This window comes from Phaethon aethereus (assembly GCF_964289735.1).
Source record: "Phaethon aethereus genome assembly, chromosome: 8".
NCBI classification, from domain to species: domain Eukaryota; kingdom Metazoa; phylum Chordata; class Aves; order Phaethontiformes; family Phaethontidae; genus Phaethon; species Phaethon aethereus.
The window spans coordinates 16,937,880-16,960,426 of NC_138584.1; the positions used below are offsets into that span (position 1 = coordinate 16,937,880).

At 36.8% G+C, this 22,547-nt stretch overlaps 1 protein-coding gene across 1 annotated transcript in view; it reads right to left on the reverse strand.

Moving 5' to 3' along the window:
* RPAP2 (RNA polymerase II associated protein 2) overlaps positions 1–22,547 on the reverse strand; it is a gene marked incomplete at both ends in the record, with an annotated part of 39,677 nt that overhangs the window by 14,927 nt on the left and 2,203 nt on the right. Inside the window, 8 exons of the mRNA XM_082002759.1 lie at positions 5,233–5,301; positions 12,290–12,370; positions 14,804–14,898; positions 15,972–16,911; positions 17,780–17,815; positions 19,677–19,765; positions 20,969–21,034; positions 22,077–22,175. Coding sequence (XP_081858885.1) covers positions 5,233–5,301; positions 12,290–12,370; positions 14,804–14,898; positions 15,972–16,911; positions 17,780–17,815; positions 19,677–19,765; positions 20,969–21,034; positions 22,077–22,175 — 1,475 coding nt within the window. The remainder of the gene's footprint in view (positions 1–5,232; positions 5,302–12,289; positions 12,371–14,803; positions 14,899–15,971; positions 16,912–17,779; positions 17,816–19,676; positions 19,766–20,968; positions 21,035–22,076; positions 22,176–22,547) is intronic.

Here is a 22,547-nt window from a genome sequence, read left to right on the forward strand (position 1 = left end):
TTCCCTGCGTAACAGCACTGCAGCAACAGAGCAGGGTTTTTGTGTAAGGAGAAGCACCTTCTTCGAAACTGCTAAGGTTTCTTCTTCTATTTTCTCCCTTATGAATCATGAAGATTTTTAATTAAAAGTTGGTACTGATTAAACACTGCAAATCCCTCAAAATACTGTTCTATATATGCTTCCTAAGTAATGCTGGAACATGCTAAGAGGAAGTAAAGTAATACTGATCCCCCTCCACAATATGCCAAATAAGCAGATTTGAGTTTGCTCAGAAAGTGCTGATAAGTAAGAACTGCTTAACAGAAAACTTATTTGAGTTCACACTCACCAAATGACAACCTAAAATTATTAAGAGGGGAAAAAAGGAAGAATATACTTTTTAATTTTTTAATCTGTTGAGACAAACTTGCCTCTTCTGTATTTCACACAGTAATATAACTCTATAGATAGAGACCAAGAGTAGAGACAATACTATGACAACATTAAACCACTTTTATAAAAAGAAAGAATTTTTGGATTTTTGGTCCTGCAAGCTCTGTTTCAAAATGGGAAATAATTACATTTCTAGCTTAACAATAAATGATTTTTCTCTGCTGAAACCTGGACCAAAACTTTTATCATCAGACTTGCTAAATACAAGATCATCCACCTAACTTGTATGTGGTTTCTGTTGGAAAAAGAGTCACTCTGCAAGTCTGATCCATATCTAATATGTATTTGTACATTAGATTTGTACATTTCAAACATTCAGACATTTTCAGACAAGAACACAGTAGTGATATCACAAACATCTGAATTCCTGTTAAATTAATTTAGAAATGTCAGTGTTGAGCAATAGATGTGCTCTCGTGTGCAAAGAAGTAAAAACGCATACTTGAACCCAAGATTCTCCAGTTCCTGAACTGTTACCTCCAAGAGAGTAAACCTCTAGAGTACATCTCCACATGACACATTTATCTAAAGTGGCTGCACACATATAATGATGGCTTTTGTTTAGTGATCATGGTCATTTTGAGTTTGTTTAAATACTGCAGCCGATTGCTTATAAACTAATCCCAGAACATTTTGAAATGCTTCAAAGCTTTTAGTGGGGGATCCTCTTGCATAGGCTTTGTAGATGAAGCTGACCACAGTTCACTGGAACCAGCCAGCTCAGATAAGTAAGATGAAAGCAGACATTTCCTGAAAATATCTTGAAAGCTTTCCATTAGACTGTACCAGGGGTATACACTAAAAACAGCAAGTGCCCATGCTTGTGTAGCAACCAATCTTCCCACTGCTTTCTCCATTCTTTCTTGAACTACTGTATTTGTACCTATTTATCTGCTTCATTTAATATCTTGCAAAGTTCTTTGGGGGAAAAAGATGCAACTTCTGTATTCTAGTATACAGTACATTATAAAGAAGCTATTACTATAACAAAAAATTCTGCTTAACATACTAAACATTGCAACAGGAAGACATAGAAATCTACCACTGCCAAAATTATCACAAATGACAAATAAATAAGAAATCTGATCTATGGATCATTTTAAAGAGTCACCCACTCCACGACAGGCATGAATGCAATTATTTGAACATAATTCTCTGGCTGTCAAAGTGTACTCTAAGAAGGTCAATACAGCATTGCTGAATGTGCTGCTCATAAAGATAGGAGTGCCTCAGGCTAGATTTTCAATAAAGGCTGAGACTGGCTGCTCATATTTTATACAATAAATTGATTGAATAAATCCAGCTGTTCACTAGGAACAGGAAATGCTCCACTGTTGCAATCTCCCACATTTTATACTTTGAGAAAGACAATCACACTGTCTAGTTTCAGGCACTTTATTTCAGAGCAATGAATTAGAAGCCCAGGTTTCTTCAATAGTCATTAGACTCAAGGGCGCATAAATACTTTTAATAGCTTCTTGAGGACCAGCAGACTACAAAGGGAACCTAAGTCTAACTTAAGTACCAAAATTAGGTGTTGTGACTATCCAACATGCTGTATCCTACAAAGAGTTAATATGCACACTCCAACGACAATAGCATTATCATAACGTAATACAAAGTGTTGAGCAGTGATGACACTTGAATTAAATACAGCAATAATGTTAACAGTTACTCTGCCCAGTAGTGTATCACAAAGAGGGTCGGGGCACTCTGAAACTGCACTGTGAAGTTAACTATACTGTTTGAGTCCTCAGCACATGTTAGCCATATATGAGAAGGAAGTGGTGAGCCACAATATCGATGCACAAAATGGGGCGCAAGCAAAGTCCAACAGTTGCTACTTTAAACAAAACAACCCTGCCCCCTTCCAAACAAAACAAAAAATACTGGAGGTCTTAGTAGTTTCTTTTGAGGTATACCCTGAAAGCCCATGCTCACTCTGCCTTCTGCAGTCTCTGTTCTTATACCTCCTGCACCCCAGGGTACCTGTAACACGGTCTTTCATCCTCCTGGGAGGAGGAAGTATTTTCTTCTACCAGGGTGTTGCTTATGCTACTTCACAGTTTAGTATTAGGAATAAAATGGCCATCCCATGTCTGAGATCAGGTAAATACATGTTCTGAAAACATTCTCCTCTTTCAGTGACAGAAGCCAGTAAAGAGCCACTCTCAGTCAGGCCCCATACAACTCTGTGATCTTAAGTGACATTACATGTGCTGCAACATGCATCGTCTCTCAGTATAGCTAAGTGGAAGCCAGAGAAGACTTAATAAGGTGTAATTCTTTTTAAAAGCAGTATTAGGAAGATATGACAGAAGGATGCTGAGGCGCTGGAGTGTGTCCAAAGAAGGGCAACAAAGCTGGTTGTCTGGAGCACAAGTCTTATGAGGAGCGGCTGAGGGAACTGGGATCGTTCAGCCTGGAGAAGAGGAGGCTGAGGGGAGACCTTATCGCTCTCTACAACTACCTGAAAGGGGGTTGTGGCGACAAGGGTGTTGGTCTCTTCTCCCAAGTAACCAGCGACAGAACGACAGGAAATGGCCTCAAGTTGCACCAGGGGATGTTTAGATTGGATATTAGGAAAAATTTCTTACAGTGAGGGTGGTCAGGCATTGGAACAGGCTGCCCAGGGAGGTGGTGGAGGAAGTGTTCAAAAAACGTGTAGATGTGGCACTTCAGGACATGGTTTAGGGGACACGGTGGCGCTGGACTGATGGTTGGACTTGATGATCTTGAAGGTCCTTTCCAACCTTAGTGATTCTCTGATTCCTTGGCAGACTGCAGAAGGTGAGAAAGGGCCACAATCTAAGGACCTGTCTGCAAGGGGTTGCCCAGGTCCTCAGTAGCCTTTCCCTGCACACTTCTGACCTCCACTAAATATTGAAGTTTGATTAGAATTCCCAAATAATTAAATGTTCTGTTTTAATCTTTGCAGAAATGATGCAACACTCCTCATCATTTTAAAGCAATCTTAACGCTCATTATATCCCATCTACATTCTTCTGCATCCTCTCCTAAGAGGGGTCTGAGAGAAGTTATTCAAAATCTGAAGATCATGAGCTTGCAAGAACCTTACAATAAGCTGAAGTCAACAGGGGTTTTATTTGTGGTTTCACTAGAATAATACCAGAAATAAAAACTACTCTATTTTATCAAATATAATTCGTTTAGGGGTGGACCCTCAGAAAGCATAAGTAAAGAGAGACTTGGTTCTTTGCTTCTATTTACTGCTACCAAGACTGCCTGCTACTTGTATAACATTTTAAAACAATTGTAAAACAATCATTAGGTATGTAAACATACAAAGCTCATCATATGCGGAGAGACCAGCAACATACTTTAACTTCCGATCAAGAGTCACCGTTTCCTTAAATGTACAGAAACTACTTGAAAAATTCATAAGATCTGTTTCACAAATTACCAATTCAACCATAAGAATATATAGTAAAAATGACAAAAGATTTGTTCTTATAGTTGATAAAAAATTTATGCCAAGGCATTCAAGTAAAGTTACTTTCTGTGTTCTGATTTAATGAATCATTTGAGCGGTATCTGGCTGGGTGACACAGATGTAAGGCTCGCTGAAGCCTACTCTAATGCCTGCTGGTATAGTCTTCCTTGGGACAGTAAAGCCAGAACAATGTGTCAGACTGCAGTAATATCAAGGAAAGTAAGTGCAGTACTGGGGATGCTATGAGGTTGGCCCACAACACTTTTTGACCTGTGAATGCCTGTAAGTACTTCTCTGTCCTACAGGCTCCAGTGACCCAGGAAGCTCAAAAGAAGCAGCAGCAGCAGTGTGGTAATAAACAGTCTCTGGAATAAGATTTTTGCAATCTTGTAATTCAAGCTGAAAGACATACAGAGATTGCTTGATGGTTTAACCCTACTGAAAGGCAGGGCCTGACACTGTGTGAAACCACCAGTGATTTCTTAAAAGGTGAACAAATGTTAAATATTTAATACGAATTTGTGAGAGAACTGTGTGTCTTACTGCAAAGTCTGTACCTTTAACTTCAGAAATGCACATGAATTTGGAAAATGCAAATTAAGGAAGTTACTCGATGCATATGACTAGAGCTTTTATACATCATGCCTCTGCATAGAAGTTTACTGAAAGACGCTATAATAAAATCAGGCTTCCCATTAGGAAAACTCTTGGAAAGAATTTAATTTTACAGTAAATAAAACAAAGCTAAGGAGGACTGCCTGCAGTATCATAATCTCATAAAACTAATCCTCAAAAAAATAAAATACTGGGTCCCAATATTCCTTTTCAGAAATTTGGGCATTGCTAAAAAAAGCCTTCCCCTTTCAAGGAAGTTTGCTAGAATATTCAAACAAACATATTTAGAAGAACACTGTATCTTTATGGATATAATTTGACTTCACTTGTGAAAGTGAAATCTTTTAAGAAATTAGAAGTAAAATGAGAAATGAAAAGGGTACCAGTTATGCCAAATCCATGTACAGTCAGAGAGAAGAATATCTGTCAGCAGCAAATGGAAGAGAGTGACGTATACTCCTCCTTCACCCCACCAGCCCTCTTTAAAAATCCCTAAAGCTTAATGTTACGTTAAAAAAAGAAAAGTTAAGTTTTTCCATTGTTAAAATGTTGTTGCAAGTGGGACAATCCTATTTTGTCAAGAGATTGAGTTCATTTGCATGAAAAAATAATTCTGTTGATTCCCCAGTTAAAGAAATCTTTCCCTCCTTTTATCTGAAAATTATATCTTGTCTCGATAGGCTAGTTAAGACAGTTGTGTATGAGAATATTTAACATTAAAGAGTACTTACACAGATAACAAAACAATAGCAATTAGAGTCCATTCAGGCATTTTGTGAATAATATTTCTGTTTGTTAACCTGGAAAATGATAAAAAAAAAATTAGAACATTTCACAGTGAAAGGAAACAGACTTTTAACTGCTGAATTTTTATGTAAGTCTACCATTAAAAGACTGAATACACTGAGTTACAATGTAGCAATCACAGCAGTATCTGAGCAATTCACCAACTTTTCAGGAGTCTCCTCTTATCCTGTAATGGAGGAATTGCAGAATTCCCAACGTGTCTCTTTCTTCTAATATGAAAGTGGCATGGGGAAGACTGAACAGAAGCTAATTCTTTGGATTAGCTAGTCCTGGCTGCTGTGAGGGCTCAGCATTCACTCACATCCACTGGGAAATTCTCAGGAACCGCACATGCGTTTCGGAAAAGATGGGCCTCCCTACCCTTAGTTTCCCCCCGTTGGCTTCAGATCCAGATTTGCTGTAAAAGTTAATGTTGCGGAAACAGGCTGGATTTTGTAAGATGCGGGAGACTATCCTCTGATGATTCTTGTTTTTAAAATGGAAACCCAGAATTCTAAGTTATGCAATGGGAGCTGGTGCAGATACAAGAGCAAGAAAATGAGGTGTGAACCAAGAACCACACGGGTGCTCAACAGAAGTGCTGCTGCATTTTATGCCTGCTGACCCATTTGGCTGAACTTCATAAGGCGGCAGATCTGCTTCAAGTCAAATATTAATCGGGCTTAAAACAATTCACGTGGGAATTGCTACGGCTGAATTTAGGCATGACCCATGGTGTTCAAGACAAGCAATTTCATGGAAAAGTCACAGCTAAAAACGAAGCTGTGGCTATGCAGGCACCCAGAAAGGCTAGCAGAATTTATCTGGCTCAGACAGATGGCACCATCCAACAGAAACAGTGAGGAGTGAGTGCCTCCCTATGTTTGCTTCCTTCTTGCTCTCAGCTCCCCTTCCATGCAGCCTTGTATAATTGCAGATCCAGAATGAAGCTAGCCCGTCATTCATACCCACTTCTACAGGCACTGGTGAAGAAGGGAGGTTGCTTAAAATGAAATACCTGGCAGCAAATTCAAATCCAGGGTTTTCTTCCCCAGTAAGATTTTTTTTTTTAAATTTTTAATTTCTTTGGGAGAGTATATAGTTGCCCCACAAAAGTGTTAAAATGCGGAAAAATAAAAGTATTTGTATTTGTCATTGTTAAAATTCAAATTTTGTTAACAAATTCCCCCAAATTACATTCAAAGTGTCATTAAAGATGCAGTTACAAATAAGATGTTTTATAGGACCATTTTTCATTTCCCTATTTCAGAAAAATATTTAAAATTAATAAAATTAATTTTTATTTAAGGATAGTAATGATTAAAGCAATATTATCCTATTTTTCTCCTCAAATCTCCCAGTCTTCCAAAGAAAATAAGATTTTAAAGCAAAGATTACTCAAATAGTGTCTTAACAGCCTGAGTTTTGTTAAATGACAAAAGGAAAAGCAATGTACAGGAATTGTCACGTCAAACTAGAACCAACAGTTCCAGTAAATACACATTATTCTTGTTATTAAAGAGATTAATGTTTACCAATTACTATTTGAAATAGTTAATGGCTTTAGCTGGCAACAAAGCTTGTACCTGCTAAACTGGTACATTTTTCTGGCTATAGAACAAGAGACAAAACAAAGGCTGAAAGTCTTGACTCAATACTGATGACAGTGATAAACACTACCAAGAAATGCCTGATGGAATCATCCTGACAGGCAATTCATATGTAACATTCCAGTTAATCTGCTGTGATGAGACACAATGGAAGAGACAGCTCCAAGCCACCTGGGAAAAGTCTGTCAAATACGGAAAGCAGCTTTATTTCAATGCTCTACAAGGAGTTATTATTGATTAGAGCACAGGAAGGTGTCATTCTTGTACACAAACTGAGAGATGCAGTTATTTGTGTCAATTAACTCTTATTCAATGTTAGTATTGATTGGCAAGGTCTGAACACTAGTCATTGCCATCAATATGCTATTTATGAAGGAGGTAGTCAAAAGACACAGATAACCAGCAGGATACAGCAGTATGGGTCTGCTGATGTACTACTGTCACTGGACTAGATGAACACTCAAGTCACGTTTCCACAATGAGTAACCTTTCAGTACAACACCTGTCCTAAAGCACTTCTGCAGCTGAAAAAAAACCATTTCGGGCAGATCAGACTAAAGTTAGCAACCTACAGGTGTGAAGCCTTAAATAACAAGGAGCAGTGGAAGGGCAGTCACTGTCAAAAACAAGCTGTGTGTCAACACAAAGGCCTCTGAAGAGCAAAGCTTTCAGAAAACAGGGAAGTGCAAGTCCTCTGCAAAAATGGTTCATTAATTCTTTCTTTTGCCTCTAGCCAAACTGTTACTTCAGAACATTTCATGAAAGAAAGGTCACTAGATTTTTGTCATAAGCATATAAAGTGGAAATGTTAAAACTCTACAAAATTTTGTGTACATGACTTGTGTTTTGCAGTGATATATTTTCTGTTAAAGAGTTTGGCTAAATTCTCCCTCACTTACCCAAAGAAAGAAAACATTCAACTTTTCAAAATGAAATGTCTGTACTTTCTTGGCCTCTGTAGGGCACGACAGGTAAGCCAAGTGGGTTGGATGATCTCAAATAGCTGTGTAGGTCACTTAGTGGCTGGTTTGTGGGTGTTGTGGTTCACCCCAGCAAGATGCACTGCAGCTGGATTTGACTGCTTCCACCATCCAGGAGGCACCAGGACCCATGCAGCAGTTTTAATAGTCTATGAAGGAGCTCAGACTGAGCAGAGGGATCCAAGTGGCAGAAGATGACAGGATAAGGAGGCATGAAAATTCCATCACAAATAACCTCCCAATAGCTGACTAGTGCCCGGCCCACAAAGAAAGTGAACTCCAATATGGAAGTTGTAAGAATACAAGGGAGTCCAAGGGTAAAGTAACGAGTAAATAAAAAAAGTAAACCCAAAAATGACAGAAGAAGAGAATACACAGTTGGTACCACTTCTTTTCCTTTAGTTGTCTTCCCATTTAATTACCATCAGCTGTAAACTTTGCTAGCAGAACTCCATTAGCAAATGATGACCTGATTTGTAAACAGTGCCTGCTGTGGCAGATTGAAGCATATCCCCAAGTGTCTTCTGCAAGAACTTTAAAAGGGATCACAACAAACTTGAAATTATAGGAAAGAAACTCAGCAATGCAGGAGCTTGTCACCCTTTCCTTAGCAGGATTACATTTCCTGGGATTTCTAGGAAACAATTTGATAACAGGAATGCTGTCCAATAGGGATGGCAGATGAACACTGGGATTATTATGCTAAACAGTTATCCCCTAACAGGCCCCTAAGCATCAGGTATTATGAACAAGATGCAAGAAAATTTAACTGGTTAATATAAAACAATCTTTATACCTATTTATATAGTCTTGAGTGTTATTTCCTTTTCTAGAAGTTTGTTTATCTTTACAATGAGAATATACTTGTCATCTCTGAGGTCAATTTTTAACATGTTACTATGAATTTGACTAATAGCCAGTAGCAACGAGTTATTGGTATTACACGTACACTTGGTGAAAAAACATTCCTTTGAACAGGTCCATGCTTACTGTCTCTCAGTTTTACCCAGTATGTCTGTGTTCTCACACTGGCAGAAAAAGAAAAAAATGTACCCCAAATAGATGTCATTTATTTTCTTTCTTTCGTTTTACAATTTATCTTTGTTGCAAAGTGAAGTCATCAGCATCTTTGCAAATGAAGCAGCCTTTTTGTTCACACATCCAGATTCCCAGGTCTAGGTATATGTAACTTCAGTTCACGAATGTGACCCGTTAGTTTGGCCATTTGCCTATTCTGTAAGGCAGCAAGCTGACTGCATGGGATTAATAAAGTTGTGACTTTTAGAGGACCTCAGCTATCTAGAATTTTTCCGAAACTTGCACTGAGTGAAGTTTAACTAAGCCAGGTCAGCACAGGCAAATACTAAAGCATAGATTGTTTTTCTTTAGGCTTCAACTAGACCAATGTAACTATCAAAGACAGCTCCTCTACCTGCTGAAAAAGAGCAACATATTTATGTACTGTAGTATAACTTAGTTTGATGACAACCAGCAAAAATAAGCTACTATTATAACTTTAGGCTCTCTTGAAGAGAAGCCCATTTACTTGAGAAAAGGTCATTAATGTTCTGGTACTTTCACATTTCCATACAGAATCTTGTCTATGACAAGTATTGCTGATTGACTTGAAACCCAGAACCTAAAATTCCACTTAACAAGGGCAATAGGTAAAAGCTTATTAGTGAGTGTATACACCAGATAGCATACACGCATGATACATATTTAAAAACTACAATATTGTCTTGGAAACAATGTAAGACAAAGCTGCAATAAAAAGTCTTGAACACATGTTTAGGAAACAACTGTATCGTATTAATTGACAGAGTTCAATGTCAATGATAAGCTCCATAAAAGAAATTAAAATACTTGCAACCACAAAATACAGACAAAATTCTATTTTCAATATGAAATATTATGTTTAAAAAACCAACTAGACATTCACAAACATAATAGTTTGGCCTTGATTTATATATAAATAGCTAATTTTCTCTTGATCTTTTAACAAAGTGCCCTTACACACTCTGGAGAATTATTTGACATCTCAGTTTTCTTAACAAAAGCTTACAGGCACTGAGGGACTTTGTTTGGGAAGAGCTCTAACCATTCTAAAATGTCTCTTGAGATCCCTCTAGTGTGTTTCCCAGCAGTGGTGATTGAATAAAAAGCTGCCCAAAGGAGGCCGAACTGCAAGTGTTCCTTTAAAAACCAATGGAGCTGAAAATCGTTGTTGCTTAGTTCACCACATGCTCTTTTACCCTTCTTCAGCTAAGCTCTACTACAGCCATGTGTTTTATCTCCTACTCTCTTTGGCAAGTTCTTCAGCCTGAAGTATTTCCAGTACAAAAAGCAAGAAAGAGCATTTGCCAGTGGTCCCTCCATAGCCATTAAGCATTTTAACCATATTAACAAAGTAAGTGACATTTAAATTTCTATACCCTGCAAACATAAATACCATTTAAAATTTATCCCTGGTCCCCCTGCCAAAACATTCAACCTAAAACCAGAGAGACCACTCATATTAAGTAAATTTAATCGTACATACAGAACCGGAGATTCAAACCTATGCCTTCATCTTAATATCCATGAGCTACCTTTTGTATATCAACAGACCCTTCCGTATCAGAAACGCAAGGAGGAAAAAGGGCTCAAAGATTTTTATTGCTTCCTCATTTCCTATTTTTGTACTATTTTACTATTAGGGACAATAAAAATCCATTTATTTTGAGATCTTTTGTAGTGCCCACAGTTGTCTTCAACCATACCCTGACACAAATGCTGCATTTCTAAGCAATTTATCTGGAATCTTCACAGTAAGAGACCCCCAAGAACTTGCTGCCATTACCTTCAACTTACTAACAAAAAAGACTTAAAAATAAAATCATGAAGTGTTATCTAAGGAATCGGAAATAGATCAGGGGAAATTTTTAAAGTGTGATAAATTATTGCTACTTAAGCCAGGTATTGGGATCAAAGTCCAAATTAATTAGATTTGGTTCCATTCTGTAAATCCACTGGCGTATATATCTGTAAGTTTTTAGAAGTCCATTTTGGCTTCACGGTTCCTTTGCGATAAACCACTTTTAAAACTTCATATTCAGGCCACATTGTCTTTGAATAGCAAAAATTATTTAAAATAGAAGTTTGCTTTTGAGAACCTCCAGGACTTCTTTCATAATCAATCATACAAAAGGAGATTGAAAGAGACCAAATGTAGTTTTTCCAGTTCTATCAATCCATAAGCTAAAGTGACTGTTAAGCATTTACACTGCAGAGCAACAAAACTATTTTAAGTTTTAAGACACAAAGATCTTATTGAAATAGTAGGTATATACACAGTATATACGTGCTGCTCCAATACAACCAAAAATATCTTCCCTGGTTTCAGCGTTGTGATTAACCTTTTATTTTAACAACAACTTAAAAGACTGCAATTACAGAATCAAGTCCAAACACTAACAATTCTTTTAAATAAAACAGACCATGCACAGAGTCACCAGAAAGGAAAAAACTACCTTCCATAGTAAGAAATGGTGCATATAGAGATCTGTGTTTTAGTGGCACCCTTCCAGAAATGAGATAAATCGTAAACAATCAGGTAGAGCTGGGTCTCTATTCACCAAAGCCTAGACTCCTTGTGGCAAATGCCACATGAATGAGTTTTGGAAAATTTACATGTAAACCTTATGTAGGTTGGGGATGGGGCCGGGGGTGGGAGTTTCAAGAGTGGCAATGTACACAGAGTTACAACTGTTGTTGCTCCTTTTCCTGACAATACTTCAAGAAGCGGGACATGATGTAGGTCCAACTTATGAGTTGTGTCCCCAAAAAAACCTAAAAATGTTCAGAAAAGTTACCTCCATTCTGTTTTCCCTCCTTGTTTATCACAGTGTTTCCAAATACTGTCTTTAGTGCTTCTGACTGAAGCAGAAGCTTCATCTCTGCAGATAAAGTGTCCACTAGATCTACTTCCCCTTGAAATCAGGAACAAGACAGGTCAAACTGGACCTTCTTCCTGGCTCTAGAAGTTAGTGGTAACAATTATTAATCACATTAAAACCATTTAGCCCAGCTGTAAGGAGCCAGAGCAAAAGAAAGCGACAGATCTCAGAAACTCACACTTAATAGGAGGTGACGAGGTAGCAGAACCTTTAAAAGACTCACCATCATCCTCCAGAGACCACTGGCCTAGTTTTTAAAAATCTACAAATACTCCTGGTGACCTAGCCACTGTCAGGAGCAGGGAAAGGGTTGACTTGTTAGTCCACAGGGAATGTGACATTACCTACATGAACACACAGCCAGAAAAGGGCAAATCTGCAACAGGGCCCTCTCTGTGCCCAAATCACAAATCATTCAACAGCACGCTTAATTAATCAATCAAGAATAATCTCTAAAGAAAGACCAATACTCACCGGAAAGTTTTGACAAGACCTTTTAGCTCTGTGTATACATCACCTGGAATAATCTGAAGAGGGCCCAAAACTGCAGGTAATCTAGAAGACAAAAGACCCTGGTCAAAATACCTTTTCCTCTCTCATTTCTTTTCACGTAGGACTTCCATCACAGCTCATGAAAGTTAATAAAAAGAAAAGGAGATTGACTTTGGTGCAGCAGATCAAGCCTGGTTCCTCTGACTGGTATTTGGGCAACACCTTCACTTTACAACAGCTTATTTTTAAAAATAAGAAGCCCTACTTCAGTGTGAACATGAAGAAGAAACTAAATATAGTTTTACATTCATACTCTATTAACTTCATATTTCAGTTCTGACAACATATCCTTAGCAAAAAAATCAAAGTGTTTACATTATGAGGATTAGAATTCCAGGCCTCATTAATGTTTCAAATATTTGTATTTACTTGGTTCAAAAATAACAGTACAAAAGAATACTATATGTCTAAATGAGGTTTGCACAGAGGATATACCTGCTAACCTCAGACTCACATAGATACTACAGAAATAACACTCCACTGTAAGCCTGATAGTAGGCTAACAAGAAAATTTAAAAAAAGACAGATTGCCTCTCTACTTGCCTGTGCGTAAAAATTTGATATAGCACACAACAAACTGCACATACTGTTTAACCAGTTTTCAGTATCCCCAAATGCTGGAAATAACATGCATTGTTTTTCACATTTAGGATGAAACTTTTGCCTCTGTTTACCTATTTAAGTTAGTATCATCTTTCATTTGAATATCCAGTTATTTACATTTATATGTGTATACGCGCATGGTGCATCAATATTGCTGGAAGAATCAAGATTTCTATTCTCCTTTACATCACTGCGTGTTTTACAAAAACTGAGCACACAGGACTCTTATGATGCTGGGCATATTCATATTCCCACTGACTTCATCTGAACACACCAAGAAATCATTACTTTATCATAATGAAAATTGTCTCTCTCAATTGAGTAAGAGACTCAGGACTACTGCATCACCTCATAAAATTTAAAAAGACCAATGGATAGTCAAGAATAAAACCTTTGAAAAAACTAAGAAAAAAAACATTCTGTCTTTCTTATCCTCTATTCATGGAATACTAGACTTTTAAGTTCAACAGAAATCTTGCTAGAAGCTGAAAATTACTGACAAACTTGTGGAAAAATTTGTAGGAGCAGAAAAACTGCTTTACCATACAGTAGAAGTCCTTGGAATCTATGTGACTTTGACACTTACAGAAAGATTAGAGATAGCCACTTTTTTTGCAGCATGGTTTGATTCCATGTTTGTGGCCTGTCCACACTTGTTGCAGATTGAAACAGAACGGAGTTTTTTTGGGGGGAGTTTTGGCTGTGCATTTTTTTTAGTTAAAAAAAACCCAAACCACACCTTCTGCAAAAGCTAGTTTGTCTTGCTAACACAAACTACAACCGTAGGAAAGCAAAATACCCCTAACAAACACCACAATCATGGTCTTCTAACACTCATTTATCTGCACTGCCTTGACAATGGAGTTATTTTCAAGGTCCTCTCAATTTTGACAATTTAATAATTTTAACAGCTAGAGCAGACATCCCTTAATCTCTTTTCTGGGACTCCAAAGCCCTTTTATGTATGTAAAAAAGGTCTGGTGTTTGGAAAGTTTTAAGATTCAACTCTGAGAGCCCTTAATGGCTGCAGCTAGAGGCATATTGATACCAGTCATCCAAACATGGCCTCGAAACTTTTTTAGCAAGACCTTTGCTTAAACTATTAAGAGGTTTGAAAACACCACTTCCTTCTGTGCAGATTTGTTTACCAGTAACAGTATACTTAATGTACAGGACAAATATTTGCACTCTTCCCAATCAACTTCAAGTTTTTCAGTTCAGACTTGAGCAGTTGGTACATACATAGCTATTTAAATATTTCATATTTTATGTCCATCAGAATCTGCTCTTAAACAACTTACAAGAACCTAAGTAGTTTAGATTATTTCTAGATAACTGAGGGAAAGGAGGATGATAAATAAAGGACTTGCTGTGGATTTTTTGTTTTCCTTTAAGCACATATTCTCATTTTAAGCTTCATGTGTTATGCCAACATTTAGATCCAAAAACCATGGAGGTTTTCAGTGTAACGGCACAATTGCGTTGACTTGTGCCAGCTACTGAAGAGTGGTAACATTCTGTCATGCCAGCCTGGAACAATGTCAACTACAAGCTCCAATGCTTCTAGGACGGGACAGCTTTCTTCTAGAGAACACCTTAATAGTGAGATTCTGACATCTATGTCATCAGGCTGTGCAAACTGACATCTGCAAGTGTACTGCAGATGACCGTCTCAGAAATAAGCAAGTTCTTTAGGGCAGTATCAGGTTTAAGTTATGTCTAAGACCACCTAGAAAAAGCCAGAACATCCTTGCATAGTGTGTTTATTTCTTAAAATGATGGTAAATGAGCACCAACTTCAGCTTGATATTTACCAAAGTAAAGGATACTTACGCTTTTCTCAGTTTTTCAAGGACGATTCTCTTTCTAATCTGCATTTGTGCATTTGAATCAACAAGTGGGAAGGTGAGATCTTCCGGTTGATCATCCTGTATTAGACAAAAAAAACCTTTTAACAGCTATAACCTAATGTTTAATTACAGTCAATGCATCAAAATAATCACAGCTTACCAATAAATGTTTAAACGTAAGTCAACTCTTATCTCTGAATACAAAAAAACCCAGCCAGTAATTTCTTAATGGACAGAAGTTTGCTTAATCTGACCCAACATACAGCGTGCAGCTAATCTACTTTTCCCCTTCTGTATTCTAGATACTTTAATCAAACTAATGGTAAATTTCTTCAAAACTTAAGTCAGAGTAAACATTTTTCAAGAATCAGTGTAATAGCTTTGTTTTACAAGAAGCATTATGAAAATTGGTCTGATGCGAATATCACATTTGAACTTTAGAGGCAAAAGCAATTTCACATGCCAGCATAAACTGTACAACCTACCTAGCCTAGTCAGCATAATGTTTTTACAGTAGTGACAAGACCACCCGGCTGCTGTCAGCTGGTTTGTCTGACCTGGAAGGGGTAAAACCTCAGACCACTCTATTTCTTGCGCTCTGCAAATCCTCCTGAGGACTTTTCCAAATTGTCTAGATTGCAGCAACATATCCAAACAAGTCAGCAGGTTCCAACTCAGAGAATTTTAACAATAAGTAATGCCAGCGATCTAGTCTAACTCAAGAAATCCAATCTCAAGTATACCATGTCTTGAATAAAGGGCAAAAAATCTTTAAATAAAAACTTCATTTAATTAATCAAAGGGGAGGATAAAAACCCTAAAACAACACGCTCCCTCCTCGCCTCAAGTCTACTTTGTCTTATGACAGATTGTTTCATCTAAATAAACCTTCCTTACCTTCATGCTTCACAAACTGAAAGCTATCAGAATTTAATGTGTCACAAACAGTCATACAAACTCATTCCTATCAACCTAAAATAATTCCTCAACCTTATGGGATTGTTGTGAATCTATCCAACCGTTTACTATTTTACATTAATAGCTTGGTGTTACCTTGGCCATATCCACTTCTGATGACAGAAGCAAAGAGCTTGTAATAATTCTTTGAAGATAGGCTTTAAACAGCCTCGACACTTCCACTGGACACTTACTTTGTCTTTGCTTGGATGCTCCTCTGCTTGTGCATGTGCATTCGCCTCTTCAGCCAAGATGCACTTTCCTTTATAGAACTCTTTTACTCGCAGTTCTAGGAACTCTGTTTCTTCTTTTAACTTTTCGTAACTAGGCACAGGCCTAACAATTCCATCTGGGCTTGTGAAAGGTAAAGAATAGTTCAAACTGTTTTCAGACTCCCTGGCAGCAACAGTGTTAAGATCATCAGCTGCATCTAAGTCATCCTCATCAAGTTCTTCATTCTCCTGGTTCACAGATGATGCGCATTCTGATGAGCATAAAGAAGTGTAGTTTGGGCCATAGAGAAATTTTAAAGTTTCCTCAGTTCTCCATTCTGTAAGTGTTTGCTTAAGCACTTCTAATAAACTGCCTTTGGAATTAACTGGATCCCTCAGTTCAGGTTTTTTATGTTCTTTTAAGTTAGCTAGTGTTCTTTTAAGATGTTCTGCCCCTCTTTTGCTCACACCTAGAAAAACGATCTGTGAACCACTACAAGTGTTTTCATTATTTACTGAAGCACTTGATTTTCCTAGAGAAGTATTTTTTGAACGTGTTGCAGTTATTTTATTACGAACAGAGCAAGCATATGTTTCTTCCTGAGCATCTAATTTACAATTAGATAGTCGTTCAGTGGCTTCTGCCACATCTGAGTCTTCAGTTTTACGGCTGGAATAGACTTTCTGAGCACACTTCTTTTTGAGGATGCTGTTTCTGTGCAATTGCTGTGCAAAATTGGCTGAACTTGTCTGACTTCCTGGTAAGACAGAAGAAACAAATTCTTGTTCAGTATCACTACTGCTGTCACTGCCTGTGTCATGAGAACCAGATTCACATGGATTTGAAGATATCCTAGGATTTTCAATGTCAGAAGCTTTAATTACTTCATCACATAGTTTCACCTCTTCTCCAGACTGTCCACTGTAACAGAAAACACAAGCTATCAATGAAGTAAGAAATGGGTGTTACCAGTAATAGCATTTAATTCTTGTATAAGAAAGATAAGTAAAGCATTTTTCCCTTGTAATAGAAGTATACTTTTCTTCCTTTAAGAATCATGGCTGCTCTGCTAAAAGTCTTCTCAAACTCAAAGCGTTGTAATGTTCTGCAATCAAGATGACAAGTATAGACACTACTTAGAGAAGTAAATTCTCAGTTGCTTATTGGCAGTTAGAAAATAATAATAAACAAGATGTTTTAAACACAACAGTATAATGTCAGATTTAGCATGATGAATAGCACAATTTTAAAATTAAGATAGGCATCTTAACATACATATGAATATAACACCCTAAAATCAGGGGGACAGCAGAGATGTTTTTAGTATATGTAGTTTTGCCACCTAATGGCCATGTGTTGCAAAAGAAAACAAACAAAAAGTCACAAAACACAGCAAGGTACAGAGAGATGACAGACTAGCACAATTTTACTTGAGCCGATATAGGTGTTTTAGATTAAGCTTTCATCACATATAATTGGAACCATTTGCTTTATAAAGAATAGATGATATAAACTATGCAACGTACAAACAGCCTATTTGTTTCAGATTTCAACAGGCTCAATTAAAACATACAGGCCAAGAGCAGCTGTACACTAAATCATACAGATCAAATACGCTGTTTTAGAATCACAAAGGAAAAAAATAAACAAGACAAATAATCCTTTGTGTAAGTTCTAATAAGGTCTTGTCTATAACACAGGAAATCAAAGATTCTCCTTTCACCTGATATTATGCTAATATTTTTAATTATAAGTGCACATAACAAAAAAAAAATATTGTTCAGTGTACCTCTGTCCTTCCTTCAGCAGCTCTATGTCTGGTGGTCTGCAAAAAGAAGACACAGAATGAAGATTTTCCTGCTAAATCAATGCGCTTGAGTGAAATACACATTAATACATAAAATATATAGTTCAGGTTGGAAGGGACATCTGAGGATCTTCTAGTCCTCTGTTCAAAGCACAGTTAGTGAGAGCAGGTTTATACACACATGTTCACACAGCATGACTCATGTGCCTGCAGCACGACACTGTTCTGCTGAACGACATTTAACAGAATCAGCAAGTCATGCAAATGTTAGTCAGAAAGAACATCTGGAGGTCTCTAGTCTGATCTCCTGCTTGTAATGCAATTTTCACCAGCACTAGACTAGGTCAGCCACAAATTCATGAAGTTTAAATCTTGAAAACCTCCAAAGATGGAGATTTCAGAACATTGCTGACTATCCTGTTTCATTCCACCATAACCTTAGTGCAATTTTTTTCCCCCAATGTCCAACCTGAACCATTCATGGTGGATTTCATAATTTGTGGCCATCACCCCTTGTTAAGTTTTCTGCCATCAACCAAGAATAGTTCGGCTCTGTAATTGTAATTTTTTTTCAAGTAGCTGTAGAGTGCTTTCAGATCACCCTTTGGTCTCCTCTTCAACAAAGTAAACATGCCAAGATCCTCACAGGTCATAAAGTTCCTACTGTAAAAACAATCCTAGGCCGTTTATAGGAAAATGCTCCAAATTAATACAAAAAATATGAATATTCCATATATATCTTTATTTATTTAAAATGTTACTTGGAGGTTGTAGCCTTTTCTGTCAAAAGAATTTCAGATATCCTAATGTGTAAATGTTTCTCAGTGTGTGCACATGTATGTGGTTGTGCAGACATACCTCACCAAGAACTATCTGGGGTTTTGTTTCGTTGGTTTTTGAAAATACTGTCTCCTCCCCACCACACAGCATAAATAATTAACTATGTCGTATCAGAACGATACACTTTTTATGTTGAGAATAAAGGGAGATTTTAGAAATACTTTCTTTAAAGGCAGCAAAACAAGAGCACAAAAACACTGGTAAGCTTACTTAAACATTTAATGAAGAGACTATTTTTACCTACTAGAATCCCTCAGATCAGATTAGCGTGCTCTAAACCTCTTCTTCCACTGATAAGATATTTCATATGATTGATTTGAACTCTGAAACCAAACTCACACGTATACTTTCAGCTACTTTCCTTTGTTGAAAACCAGGAGACTATGAAAAGTAGCGTTTTGGAGGATGAAAGCTTAATAAATTCAGCTGAGCAGTCTCTAGGCAAGTATTTATTGTTAAACAGTGACACCCATTGGCTCAATTCATTATTTGCAAGTCTGTGTTTCCTACGCTGGGAACATGGACTGCATCACACTGTTCCAAAATGTGTACTGCAGTAGCAGCAGGAAATGGGCAATCTGAAATTAGAGTTTTAGCCAGTATAAAGAACCTCTTCATGTACAGTCTGCTTTCAGGTGTACGCATTCACAGCCGAACCTTAAGACCAATGCCAAGTACTGTGCTAAAATTAGAAAATCTCTTTTAACAGGATAAGAGCAATTTATCCTGTACATTATATGGTTTGTAAAAATCCAATCCTAGTTAGTACATTTTAAAGTTAACAGGAGTTGACTATTATTTATGACTGGTCTGCGCTCTAAACTAACATGGTCATGTCTACTGAGTAGTCATGAGGAATACAAGTCATGTCAATTATTGTGATTGATAGGGCAACAAGTTTTTAAAACGAACACCATGTTAAGCTAAAATGTTACCATTAGTTACCTCTGCTTCAGACTACTCATTTTGATGCACTGCAGCTTGAATAAAGAAAATAATACTCTCAAAAGAAGCAATGAAGGTATAAGGTTACACTTACTTTTCTTCTTCTCGCATCCATACTGGACTTCTGGAAATTTGAGCTTCAAAATATTTAGATGCTCTATAGCAAAAGTTGCTGCAAAAGCACTGGAAATCAGAGAGAAAGAAGGAATATAAGACTAAAGACAACTTTAATACTCATGGAAAGGTACAAAAGTAGTAATTTTTTATGCCTATAAAATTTAAGTATCGATTCCTTTTTAAGCCTATGACCAGGTTTTTTAATTCACCTGGTAAACCAAACCTATCAAATAGGTCTATCCCATTCCTCACAAGCCACCTGAAGCTTCTTCTTTCTTCCCTACTTTTCTGCTTTTTGCACTTTTATTACACACTGAGAAGCAAACCAATGTTGGATTCTACATAACAATAATTTAAAAAAAAACAACAACTCAAACTGTTCAAAAAGCAATCCCTAACCCAAGAAGATGGTCATAAAGACATGAAATAGAATTCTTATGTTTAATAATGAAAATTTTGGTTGGCAACAGAACTTGGATATTTTGCAATACTCAGAACAACACCTAAAATTTTGCAGTATCTTTGAAAAATTAACTTGCACATTTCCATCAGGGAACAAGACGAAACATCCCACTTCTCGGAGTCTTGCTTAGTAGCTTGAGAAACACAAAATTCTGGGAATTGCTATCCCAGAGTGGTAACCAGAGGAAAGGAATGTATATTAGTGACACTGAAGAAATTTGTTCTGGAACTAGAAACATTTACCCTACAATTTAGCATATAAGCACCTGCAGGTGATTGCATATCCTGTGAGCAGGCAAAGATGACTTTTACTCAACCACACACATGAATATGCTTAAAGAAAAAAACCAAACTTTGTGAAGACATAGGTTTTATGTTGAAAAGTCCTCAAAAAAGAACCCTAAAGGTAGTCACACTAAGGAATGCCTAAGATGTAACTTGTACTACACTACTGCAGAGTTCAGAGAATGAGAAGGATGTGCATTTTGACCCTACTAAACCTCATTGACTACACTGGAGCAAACCAGTGAACACTTCCTCACAAATGTCTTCAATAGACCAAATAAAACTTTCCATGTTATGTTTAAATCTAGAAAAGAAAATAAATATTTTTTGTCTTTCCAAAAAGAGCATATAGAAACTGAAGTGCACAAAAATCTTCATATTCTAGCAGTTCATGAAAATTATTTTCGTAAGAACCAAACATATTTGCTCTAAATCAAGCCACTATATGAATGCTGTTACAAAATGCATTTCTGATGTTGAGACAATATTAAATACATTTTAGAAATAGTCTTGTTACCATACCTTTCTTTCAGTGATATCATAAACTCTGTTCGTTTTTGTCGAAATTCTGTACTTCTGTTTTGGCACCTAAAACAATGTTTTCACCAGAAAGCCTGTTACTTCCATCATGACTTTACAGAAAACTTCATTCTTAATTCACATACTTTAGTATGTGTAATATGTTCCATTTTAACTAAACTGCATACTACAACCACCTTTTCTCTCAATTCTTTTAACAATGTACCTTCTCAGATGTGCGAAAGGTAATTTATCTTTCATCATTTACATTTCACTATCAATAGAAGACAACTGCAGATCCACAAGAAAGCCAGTGCTGAACATCAAACAATGGAGCTGCCATGGTAGAAACTTTACTTGTGTCTAAGTGTTGGGCAACTGCAAACAGGTCCTTCTTTAATCCATATCTATTTATATGGACATGAGATTGTACTATCACAGACCCCCACCACTACCCAGACAAACCCAGAAAGGAACTTACGTAAAGTATAACACAGTTTCCAAGTGAATTTCTGTGGGGACATATGAAGTCCAAAACAGTAAATTTTTTTTTTTTTACTTGAGCAGATTTTTTTTCTTTTCAGATAATCAGGTGTGCTACAACTGGTATTACATCACAGATTATCTAAGTGAACTCTGAGTTCTGCTTAAGCTCTGACATACCATTCTTAAATAAGTGTGACTATGATTTTGACACAGGCAACATACATTTTTAGAGCACATGTATATGTATTCCACATAGTGATATCCCTGCATTGTAATATTTTTTCACTTCAATCCTTCTCACAGGGATATGTGGTTAGAATGAAGAAGGAACAAGATTAGAAAGTTTTTGCATGAACCAAGGAAGGCCATGAAGCCATACCTCAGTCATCTCTATTACTGTCAAAGTAGATGCTAACTGATTCTGTCATACAGTAATGGTTGTCAACTGATCGAATTTTACCTTTCACTTCAGAAGGATTATGCTGAAATGGAATGATATGACGCCTAGCCCAATACTTGACAGTATTTTAATCTATGTTTAAGTTTAAAATTAAAGAGCAAATGCAAAAGAATAAAAATTGTGAGGACATTCTTATGATAACAGCATTAATAAAAAGCAACTTACATTTTCCAGTTTATTTTTACACAGTGGATAACCACATAATTTGATGATAGACCGTTCATCAACAATGTCTTTATAGTGAGATGGAGTAATAAATTTTCCCTAAAATGACAAGAAAATAGTTCAACAACAGGTACCGGAAAATATGTCATTTTTCATACTCAGAATGTCCATAAACAAATATTTAAAATTTTATAACAGTTATTTAGTAAGTTTAACAAATAACATTTAGAACCTACACTGTAAATGGTAAAAGGGTAAATAGGGAAAGATGACAGACACGGGCACTTCTTTTTACATATAGAAAAGCCTCATAATTTTCTCTCTATTTGCACCTATTTTCATAATTTTCCTCTGTTTACATGTTTCGTGCACCTATTTACAACCTTAACAGGAGTAATCATCATACCATTCCAGCAAAACTGTGCTGCCAGATAAACTGTGGGGCATTATAGAGACTTTATCTGAATTCAC